General features: G+C 32.0%; 1 protein-coding gene across 1 annotated transcript in view; it reads left to right on the top strand.

Annotated features, from left to right (window-relative positions):
- Positions 1-2,574: 2,574 nt before the first annotated feature.
- Positions 2,575-11,972, top strand: part of LOC107440293 (fatty-acid amide hydrolase 2-A-like) — a 24,869-nt gene continuing 15,471 nt past the window's right edge. The window contains exons 1-2 of the mRNA XM_071179288.1: positions 2,575-2,711; positions 5,043-5,262. Of these exons, the coding sequence (XP_071035389.1) occupies positions 2,595-2,711; positions 5,043-5,262 (337 nt within the window). The 5' untranslated portion in view covers positions 2,575-2,594. The remainder of the gene's footprint in view (positions 2,712-5,042; positions 5,263-11,972) is intronic.

The following is an 11,972-nucleotide window of genomic DNA, read 5'->3' as shown; positions in this document are numbered from 1 at the left end:
ATATATATGCAACGCAGAATTAATACTTTCTAGCCTCGAACGAAGAGGTTATAATCATTTACCATTTTAGTAGTGTTAATTTTTCAGAGATCGATATACTCTATTTCCCCTCGTAATCATGGGAGCATATTAGAATCGTATTTCGTGCCAGGGGCTGCCTCAATTCCAAAATCCATAAAAAAGTATTTTAAATTCTTGTCATAATGGTGAAATTTTCAAGTTTGCATTTCATCAAAACCCAATCCGAGATAAACGTCCAATATACCAACAGATAAAACAACAAATTACTTTCTGGCTTTTATTTTTCTCTGTTTTAAAATTAATGAATGTTTGAATTTATTTTTACCCTATACCTAATAAATCATTAATAGTATTCGCTCTCCCTCATTTCATCAAGTTATATCGCATATTAAAGCATTATTTTTCACCAGACAGGTAACCATTTTAATTGTTTTCTCACAAGGATTCTTAATTTGAAAGGTAATATGTTTATCTATAGGGCGTCCGGTTTAACATTATTAGAAAGTGGGAACAGAAATATTTTCATGATTTTCCTTTTTTTTAAAAATATATATAGTTTTCCTTCAGTTATAACTTAATGCGTTCAATGAAATGAATTTCTCTTATATGGCACCATAAACTCGAGAATTTAACTATTGTCAACATAGTTATTACTCATTTTGTTAGGTTGTTTGAAGTAATAATTTAAGTACCGTAAACCGGGGCGAGTCTACCCATCCAGAGGCGAGTCTACCCATTTTAGTTTTATTTAATTTTCACTATTTTAAATTGCAAATAAAAAAATTTTTACCGACGGAGGACTTAGTTCAGACTCTAAGGAAGATGGCGCTGTAGTAGTTTGATCCGTTTTTATTTATTTGGTGTCTTTTTAAACGACCTGTTCAAACGACTTTTGAGAGATTTGTATTGAAAATCAGCTAATTTTTAGTTGGTGCTCCGTAAGTATATTATTATTATTACTATTTTCACTTTGGGTAAGTGATAATCTTATCTAAGACTAAGATTACATTAATTTTATATGAAAAAATCCAAAAAGAATGTAAGTTTTGCTGTTGTAAACAAAAAGCCAGAATTCGCGGGGCTAGTCTACCCATTCGTATTTAGTTTTAATAAAGCATAATAATATGATTTAAAACTTTGTTTATATTAAAATTAAGTCATTTTAAATGAATTTGAGTATATTATTTTAATTCTGCATTGATAAATTTATCATTAATTGATAATCGATCAAATACTCTATTTGTGTTATTTCATGAATAAAAAAAATGGAATGTATAATAAAGTTATGAATTTTACTTCATAAATATCCTATATAGTAACTAAAATAACAATTTAATAGTTATATATTTGGCGATAGTANTTACAATGTTAACATTCATTTTACCAGAATGGGTAGACTCGCCCCATACGAGAGATTTGTCAGCAGTTCTATAAAAATATACAGTAACAGCGTAACTGTTAATATTTTCTAAAATCGATTTCCCAGCTTTAAAGAGGGATAAATCGCGATTCCGAAACACCTATTAAAAGTCTTTTTTCTTTAATATTTCCAAAAGTTTGACAATTTTAAAGTTGACAAACTGAAAAAATGGGTAGATTCGCCCCGGTTTACGGTAGTGAAAAGCGTATTAAAGTAAGTAGTGATTTAAGTAGTATTTGTTTAAATTCATTTTGTTAGATAGTCCTAAATGATGATTTAAGTAGTGTTCAATAATCATTAAGGTATCAGACTAGTTTCGCCAATTTTTCGTTTAAATATTAATATAAAAACTAGTTTTTTGTTTAATTATGTGTAAAAACTGATAAAACTATCCATGAAAATCATTATTATTTTATTTTTGCTTTTTAAAAGGTCATTTTTAGGTAAAAATAAGGCATTTTTTAACATATACACTAAACACTGTAAAAAAAATTTTATCCCCCAAAACAAAAAACTCCTCTGAGAAGGCTATTTATTCGAAAATATTTAAAGGAGCCGTGGTGGCTCAGGAGATAAAGCGTTCGCCTTCGAATAAGGTGAACCCGGTTCGAATCTCATCAATGCTTGATCGATGCGAGTTCCGCACCCGGCTCGCACCGACCACAATGATGACATAAAATATCCTCAGTGGTAGACGACTCATGGGTTTAAGTGCCCTTGCCGTTAGTCTAACCATTGAACGTTTTTGATGTTTTCCTCTCCATGTAGCGCAAATGTGCGTTAGTTCCATTAAAAATCCCTCCATGAAGGCTAATTTCTACCAATACTTGATCCAGGAATTTCCTTGTTTTCTGGTTTGGGTTGAAAATTTCAACACTACGCAGCTGAACATTAGTAGTCGTAAATCTAAAACTGGGTCGGCTTGGGTGACGGTTACAAAATAAAATATTGGAAAAAGAAAACAATTTCTCGTGCAACTGAGCTCAGCTTTTTTTTTTACATTTTAAGTGTGACAAAAATAACCATTTTTCATCCATGTGATTAGCCGCATCAATATAGTCAACAGTCTAAATCATTTAAATCGTACTTTACTGCATGACTTTTTTTCTTATTTTGATGTCTTTCAGGTTGCTTTATTTTTCGATTTGGAAGCATGTATTTAATTCATCGCATTATAGCGGGACGAAAAAGGGCATTACCACCCACTGACGATGGTAAAATACTCTTCATGTCTGCAACAGAATTAGCTGAAAAAATTCGCAATAGAGAAGTAATAATTCATACGATTTTTTTTCTTCATTTATTACTATTATTAAAAAACTGCATAAAATCATATTTTAACAACTGCCGGCCAGATGGCCGAGCGGTTAGCGTGCTTGACTGCGAGGCCATAGGCTGCGGGTTCGAATCCCGCTCTGGGCATGGATGTTTCTCTCTCTCTTTGTGCTGTCCTCTGTTGCGTGTGTGTATGATGTGTGAATGAGGCCCACCCTATAAACGGGTTTGTGGCAGTGTGGCGTGGGCAATGTTGCTCGCCTCCGTGACTTTGGTTCACAGGTGCCCACTGGGTAACACGAAATGAGCAACAATTCTGGCATAGTATAGGCAAAGATTCAAATTCAGTGCCCGCCATTGGAAAAAAAAATATTTTAACAACTAGCTCGAAATACATGCATTATAAGTTTGAAAAGGAGAAATTAAGTTTAAAAGGATTACGTCTTTTATAATTGGGTACTTGAACTTCAAGAAGAAGATCACGGATACCCACACATTTGACCTAAGACGTCAGTGCCAGCTGATCGTTTGCAAGGAAAATGGCTCATTAAAGTGGAGCTTAACTTCTCCACAGAAGTTACAATGTTAATTAAAGTGAATTTAATTAAATGCAGCGTCATACCGCACAACGAGTTGGTTGAAATAACGTTCCTTCTCTCCTACGTCTTATACTTAACTTAGATTCATTATTTGTTTATGTATTTTACTGTAACGATGATATATTTTTGCTTCGTGTTCCTAGTAACTTCGATGGATAATTATTTTGTTTACATGACTTCGTGCCTGTCTTTGGGTTAAGTAAAAAATATACAGTAAAATAATTGAAATATTTATGAAAGAATAAAGAATGTGTCACTTAAGAGAATCGATACTTGACGGATGTGGTTTTCACGAAATAAAATGGAAAGAACAGTTGCTAACGTAAACAAACGCCACGTTTCTACAACCAATCAGGATCGAGATACTCACACTATGTTGCTTGCAGGTACCCCATTTTATTTCTAATTTAGGATATTTTTATTTAAAAATTTAAAGAAAAATATATAGTATTTACATCATTAGCAGCGAGAACTATTAAAAAAAGCAAATAAGTTTTTAAACTTACGAGATAAAGAAGTTAAAAAAAAGGAAACAAGACATTTATTTAAATCACGAAACATTTCTATTCACCAACAGTGTGATATTATCTTAATTTTGAAATTACTGAAGTTTCCAATGCATTAGGTCAAATGAATCACAGTAAAAGCGATCAGTTTCAAAAAAAATTTGTTAAAAGCTTAAGAAAAAAAAATGTTTAGAAGTAACTTAAAATGTATAAAATTTATTCTTGGATCATAAAAATGTGTTTGAAGAATCATAGAACTGNTAAAAGCGATCAGTTTCAAAAAAAATTTGTTAAAAGCTTAAGAAAAAAAAATGTTTAGAAGTAACTTAAAATGTATAAAATTTATTCTTGGATCATAAAAATGTGTTTGAAGAATTCATAGAACTGATTTCCTCAAACTTATCATTATTATTATTATTAGTTTTTTTTTTTTTTGAAATCACTGTACTTCAACATTCATAAAGGCACGTAATAACTTGGTCGATTACTATCCGTAAATATGCGAAGCAACGCAAACTGAAAAATTAGCGAAATAATGAATCTACGAATAGAAGTATTAAAAAGACTGAATATTAGCGAACTAGAGAATTAGCATATTATTGAATCCCATTGAACAATTAAATGGGAGCCAGTTTACGAATCATCAGTACAGAACGATTTTATTGTACACAAATTTGCTTATGATTATTATTTTTTTAAAAAAAACTTTATAAACCATTAATTTATAGTACAGTAGTCCATGAGAAAAATTATTAATTCCAATTAATATGCGCAACTTTACAATTGAAATGTGCAGATGCGATGCGATCATATTTTAAGAGAGTTCAAGAAGCGCAATCAATCATCAATGCAATCATCGATGCCGGCTACGGACGTACACTCAAAGAAGCGATTCTAATAGATAAATTTTAAAAAAAAATCGAAAACTCCAGAAGAAATTTAAAAAGATACCCTTCTTTCAGGTGTTCCTTTTACTTGCATGGAAAGAAGAGGGACTCAATTCTGTTTGAACTTCCATTCAATTCCACTTGCATGCATGGAAGGAATTGAATGGACGTCAGTTTATGAATTAAATCATCAGTGCAAAGTGAATTTATTAAGTACGAATTAGTTTTTGATCAAATTTTGAAAAAAAAAACTTTTGAACTATTCTATTAAGGTACTGTAGTCAATGAATTTTTTTAAAAATCATAACGGCAATTAATCTGCACCATTTTACAGCTGAGATGTGAAGACGTGATACGATCTTATTATAAGAGAGCTCAAGAAGTGCAGCCCATCATCAATGCAATCACCGATGCCAGATACGAAAGTGCACTCAAAGAAGCGAAGCAGATCGATACATTCTTAGAAAAAGACTCGAAATCTCCAGAAGAAATTAAAAAACGGGCCCCTCTTTTAGGTGTTCCTTTCACTTGCAAGGAAGTATTAGGAATAGAAGGTAAGTTGAGTCATTATACTAATAAAGAAAAAATAAGTTCTTTTCGAAGTTGCCGCAGATTTTATTCAGACATAAAAAAATGGCTTTATTACATTCTTATTGCATTATTTTTAATACTAGGAGACTTCGCCCCCTGCTCGCTAACGCTCGCCAACCCCCGAGAATTGCTACGCAATCCTATGTGGTTCACGCCGTGAACCATGGATCGCTGCGCTCGCTCGCCAATGAACACAATGTTCTAGCACAAAGACATAGTATATTATCATCAAAGACATAGTATTTTATCATCAAAGACATAGTATTGTACTTATGTAGAAGAATTCTACCAATGTTCTTATTGGCTTTTAAAAAAGTATATTAGCTATTTATATTGTACATGGTGAAAAAATTTTATTATTTAAAAATATAAACTTTAAACCCTAACTTTCGCTTGTGAGATAATAACCCTCATAATAAAATAATAATAATTTTTGCAGCAACTCGGGAATGTCCATTAGTGTAGGCAAATTAATTTTTCCACCGTGGCAGCATTTCGTATACAGCTTCACTAATATTCTGCATTTTAAAGCGTGAAAATTCAATGCATAAATAAACGCGAAATATAATAAAATTCAATGCATTCAAACACTTAGACGTTTTTTAGACGTTTAGGTAGCTCCCAGTAGAAAAATATCAATTCAACAGCGGCCTTTTAAAGCATTCTCACTTCAATTAATTAATTAATTCCTAATTGAGTTTAAATTAAATATTATCATGTTTTGGGTAGACTATATTTGAGGGTGCCCCTTGATTCTCGCCAAGCTGTGATCGCAGTTGATCGCCAAGCTGGGCGATGTTGAAACCCAATCGTGATTCTGATTGGTTTAGATTTTTGCGTTATTTTTAAATGTTCAACGGTATATGTAATTTCAGAGGTACGTTAGTTCTACGTTGAATACCGGCTGGTAAGGTTACTTTTGAATCTGGTCACTAAGATCAAAAGTATGTGGGCAGTCATAAAAAGGGATTTAAGAAAAAAATGTCACCGCTAGTCCGGTATTACAGACGCCATTTTTGATTCGTATTTCATCAAATTTATGTGGCGATGGAAGTACACAGATTCTATTCATGATAAATTTAGACAGTATCCAACTGTTATTAGATAATTCTGTGCACCTAAATCTGAGAATATTCAAGCTTAATAAAGAAGTTAGTTGTTTTCTTCCTTTTCTTTCTGCTCCTACTCCATTAATTTTTGCTTCGATTCAAAATCTTTTTATTGGGTTTATTAATTTTGCTTATATTGGGTTTATTGCAAGCTTTGGCCGATGTTTTGTTTAAATTTTCCAATGTTTTATTGAAATAACATTATGTTTTGGCAGCCATTCCTGTTATCACAATGTTTCGCGCAACAGGAATAGCGCCGGACATAGGTCGCCAATTTCGCCAATTTCGCCAATTTCGCGCAATTTCGCCTCAAGTATATTTTTCCCTCATGTTTTTAGGGCATGAATCTGAATTAAACAACCTGATAATGCTCACTCTGGTTATTGTTTCCGTTTTTAAAAGCGCTATATGTTGAGCCACAAAAACATCTAGATTTGCCATGTGACATTTTTAGCAGCAATCATTGGTCGATTTTCTAACGTTGCCATTCGGGGAGTTGTAATGAGGCTTTTTTTTGGTGCCGTGTAAGAGAAATATATATATAGATACTCCAATTTCTACGACACTTGTAATAGCTGAAGGTTTGTTCACTATTTTTTGTTTTTACTATAGTGAGGTGATCAGTTGAGTAATAATTTTGTTTCTTATGTTCACAAAAGTTATAGTTATGAGTAATTCTTTTCTTATTGTAATTTCTAATATTATTATTAATTCTGTTAACATCAGTATATTATTATTATTTTGCTAATATTTAAAAATAAACTTTGAAATCAGTATCGCGAAAATTAGTCTCGTAGTGGGATCTTTATTTAAATTTCATGTCTGTTGTACCAGACAAATTCAGGCGATTTGACCATGTTCAATATCTGGTCCCTTTTTCACCTTAACAAAGGCTGGTGCCTCTTCACTTTCATTGATACCTTCAGGCATCCTGCCAGGTCTTTAAAAATGATGAAATAGTGAACATTATGTATTAGGGTGGAGAGTTATCTATGAGAAGTTATCTATGAACTATGAACTATCTATCTTCTAGAAGTTATCTATGAACTAGTATATCACTCGTGGTTACTTCTTAGAATTGTTTTGCACCATTTTAATTCCTCTCAAAAACTTTAAAATTTTGAAAATCTTTTGAAAAAATAGCCAATTTTTTTAAATTTTTGAAAGTTTTCATATGAAACCAATTTAACACTCAAAAGTTGTGTATTAAACAAAATATTACTTGTGAATTGTTTCAGAATTTTTCAGCAATATTTTCACTTCTTGCAATAGCTGCAAAAATTATGAAGCTTTCCAAAAATTATACAATTTTTCAAAACTTATAAAATTTTTCGAAAATTATAAAATTTTGCAAAATTTACAAAACATTAACAAATTACAGAATTTTTAAACATTGTCAGAGCAAAATAAAAGCATTGCAAATGTTGCATAGTTACTAAAATATTACTTATGAATTGTTTTGAAATATTTCTAGTTCATTTTTCTCTCTACTCAGTAACGGTTAGTAGAGTTTTTTTTAGCTTTTTTCATATAAATAATACTAATGTGACGCTTATAAAATTGCAACTAAAAGTAAACAAGAGAGAGAAAACAAAAGAGTTTACCATAACTTCAAAATTGTAGCATTGATGATTGATTTATACTTGATATAAAATCATGTTACAACGTACATTTTCATATGAAAGGAAGCTAATTCCGTTAAATTGGTCGATGGATCTGAGTTACTTAAGTAAACTCAAAGCACTTTGTTTGAGATAGTTTGATTATCTTGCATTCGAAAGTTTCTCAAGGCTTAATGACACCGAACTTAGTGGGCATTTACCAGAAATTGTTTTTTGGCTTATATTCATTAAATACTTTTGATCTGTACAGAGATCTGAAATGTCATATTCTCTAATTTCTAGCGATTTTTTTTCAAGCTCTTGAAACTTATTAGTGAAAGGTGCTCGCAGATGACCAAACTCTTGCGAATTGGTCTGGAAAATCCTTGAGGACTCACTGTAATACAGTCCAAGTAATTCATTTTTATGCCTTAGTGATAGCACATTTGAGTGAAACTCGCCTATCATCAACTGCAGATCTTTTTCAAACTCCTTTTAAACAGACAAATGACACCTTATTCCATATATTTACCATAGTTCTATCGCAGTTAAATCAATTACAGTAAGTTGAGAAGCCTCACTTAATAGACAATTCAAAATAGATTCCTTTCTATCAGACACTGAAGGAGTTTGTGAAAAGATGTGTCCAAGTTGCATATGCTCCTAGTTCTTGAATAGTCGATATACATATTGTTATATTTTATACCTGCCATGGGAACGACCCTCTTTTGCCTCCCTCTTGACCAACGTTTTGTTTCTTCTGCCTTCAAAATAACTATCATGAAGTTGATTTCCTATACTGCTACTTGATTCCACAGATCTTGTTTTAGTTTTCTACTTCTGTCTATAATGATTAAATAATCTTTGTATTGCATTACTTCATCTTTCATTTTTCATCTTTCTTCGTTTTCGCTCTGTAAATCATGTGATAATGCTACCGCGTGGCAGCACCATGTCTATTCTGAATGCCATAGCTGGCACATATTCTAAGAAATGTCCCAAGTTTAATTCTGGTATGGGGTGTGACTGAGGTTGAAGGTGGTGGAGAATCTGAGAACTATGGTACTTTCCTGACATCGAATTCGAAGTTTTCAGAATGAACTTTTTTGCCTTATTTTGTAAAAAAATCTTTCAATTTCGCTCGTTTTCCTGCAATTTGGAAACTTATGCTTCGCTTAGAACAAGATTCATTGTTTATCTTTCCATATTTTTAATTAGTTGTTCAAACACTCGTAAATTAGTAGAACCTATATTACAGTATGGTAATCATGAAAAAAATCTTGCGCTTTAGATGAACTTTCCTTACTTTTTTACGGCTGCAATGTTCATGGTGAATGCACTCAGTGGCGTACGCAAGGGAGGGGTTTAGGGGTTTGAACACCCCCCTTGAGCTCAGACAAAATGGCAAAAATAAAAATTTTAGTAGAAATTATGCTTAGTAGCTATTATTTTTTAAGACTATATATTTTTATTTGCCTCATGCCATTTTTTTTTCTTTTGGTATTTCTCAGAATACTGTAAAAACATTTACTACACATTATAGGGTTGTACTTTTGAAACCAAATTCGCGTGATACTGTTACGGACTGGTTCATTTCTGTCCTGCCAGTATAGTTTTCGAGACTAGCTGTCATTCGCGAGGTCTTAACGCGATGATTCTGGAATCCTAAACGTTCTGTCGTCTTAGAGACAATTCGAGAATATAAGAGATGTGGTGAAAAATTATATAAAAGGGTGAACGGAGTATAGTGGAGTAAGTTAGCCAGACTAAGAGTTATCTCTGCCGCTTGTCTTTCGGAGCTTGTCGCTAAATCTGTTTTGTTTTGTCTTAACAAAAAGTTAATTCAATCGCAGAACCCGTCGTCGCCACTATTTCGACTAGTGAAAAAATCAGTAACAGTACCATTGGAGATACTGTGCTCGTCGAAGTTATTCATTCCAGCTCGAAATTTTGAGATCATAGCATAGCGGATATCTCTGTGCCAATATATATATATATTTGCTGTTCTTGGATCTTTAGGGTGTCAAAGCGCAAGAATTTAAAATTTTTTAATTATTTTGAGAAAAAAATAACGACCTGAAATAAGTGAGGTGACAGCATCTAGTACCAATGTAAGTTATTCTGTTGTACAGAAATGTGATACTTCCGTTGAAGAAAACGTTTCTAGCATAACAAAATCTGATGAATGTGAAAGTGGACCTCAAAGTGTTACTTCCCACCCATATGACATTATGTTCTTAAACTTAAAAAATCAAATCAAAATTTAACTAAACAATGTTGTCTAAATAAAAAGTCTAAATTAGGGAAATAATAGTGCTTTATTACAGACTCGAATTTCTTTTAGTAGTTTCAGAAAATTACGAACACCCCCCTTGAAACGCCACTGAACGCACTCAACGATATCAAAAAGTCGATCCGTGTCTCTTGTGAAAACGTTAACTTCAGTCATAAACATGGGTATTTATTTTTGGTGCAGTTTTAAAATTGTCTGTATTATGTTCTCGTTTTATCAAAGCAGTGATTCTTCTCCGATGTAGGAAAGGAAGTTCTATGCCAAATTTACATTCACTTTCTTTTGCAAAGAGCGTTGTTATTCTCGGTTAATGTTTACAGTACTTACGAAATTACCTTGCCGGTTTTCTTCTGACGCGAATATTTTTTATTCTAAAATGAATCAGTAACGTATCGCCATGATACAGAAAATTATTGTAAAAATTTTAAATTTCAAGAACATTGCAGGGAAGGAAAGTAGGGTAGAAAAATTTTGGAAAAAAAGTCACTAGCAATGTAATATTTAATACATAAAATGTGAGAGGTAATTTGTTTTTTATCTGACAAGTTTTGAAAATTTGAAAAATTTACAAACATTTGGTGCTTTTTGAAAAATTTTGAAATTTTAAAACTTTTGCTAAAAATGAGGATAATGCGTAAAAATTCTGAAAAAATTTACGAGTGATATACTAATCCATATACAACTTTTGAGAAGTAGTGTTTTTCAGTTATCCAAAACTTTTGTTTTCGCTCCATCCTATCATGTATTAGTTCTTTATGTTTTATCATTGTATCAGAATACCTTCTGGTATTGTGATGTCGGAACAAACAAAGTTCACATCAATTTACCTTCAAAGGTGGCATGATTAGTGCCCTACATACGCATAACCAAGAATACGTCACAGAGCCATTAGTCAAAAGGCAATATAGTTGGTTATCGTCATATATAATTGTTATATCTTACTTTTGAATAGAGAAAAAAAAGTATATTTAAGGAATCAAGAATGATTTTTAAAAAAAATAATTGCGTTGTGAGAACATTTAACTTTAACTAACAAAATTTATCAGATATAACAAGTAGAAGNCTAACAATAATGATTACGTAAATATATACTTCAGATGAGACTTGTTAAAGTTAACCACAGACAGCAAAGAGGAAAAAAAAAACATCAAATGAATCCCTTAAACTGACGAAAAATTCGGAATTTTTCATTTTTGCTATTGTTGAAAGCTATTCTTGCTATTGTTTAAAAATTGTCTCGAAAAAACCTCACCTTTTATAAAGAAAGCCTATTTTACAGAACATATATCCAATCCCTTTCATGAACCTCCAGTTAATAACAGTCTCATTGAAAAATGCAGTATTTATTCTCATATAATGGATACAAAAATCGAGAATGATGCATTACTTCTAAAGATTTCCTCACTCTTAAAGAAAGATCGGTGCAATAGAGGTTTTTTCATTAAGTATCCTTTATAAAACATTGTTTAAAACATTTGTCTGCTTTTGAAGTTATACTTCTTACGCGACTTCCAACAAGGTTGCGTTAAACGATTAACGCTACATTTTTATTGGCCGGGAAATCACGTGGTAGGATGCAGTTTTCCCTCATTCATTTCCATATTGTTTTGGTTCTCACTAGCATAAAAATAATAAAAGTATGGTTTTTCTATAAATATTTTTTTAGTTTG

This window comes from Parasteatoda tepidariorum, chromosome 3 (assembly GCF_043381705.1).
Source record: "Parasteatoda tepidariorum isolate YZ-2023 chromosome 3, CAS_Ptep_4.0, whole genome shotgun sequence".
Lineage (NCBI taxonomy): Eukaryota > Metazoa > Arthropoda > Arachnida > Araneae > Theridiidae > Parasteatoda > Parasteatoda tepidariorum.
Note: the sequence above shows the minus strand (reverse complement) of the source record. Positions and strands in the feature narration are given on the sequence as shown.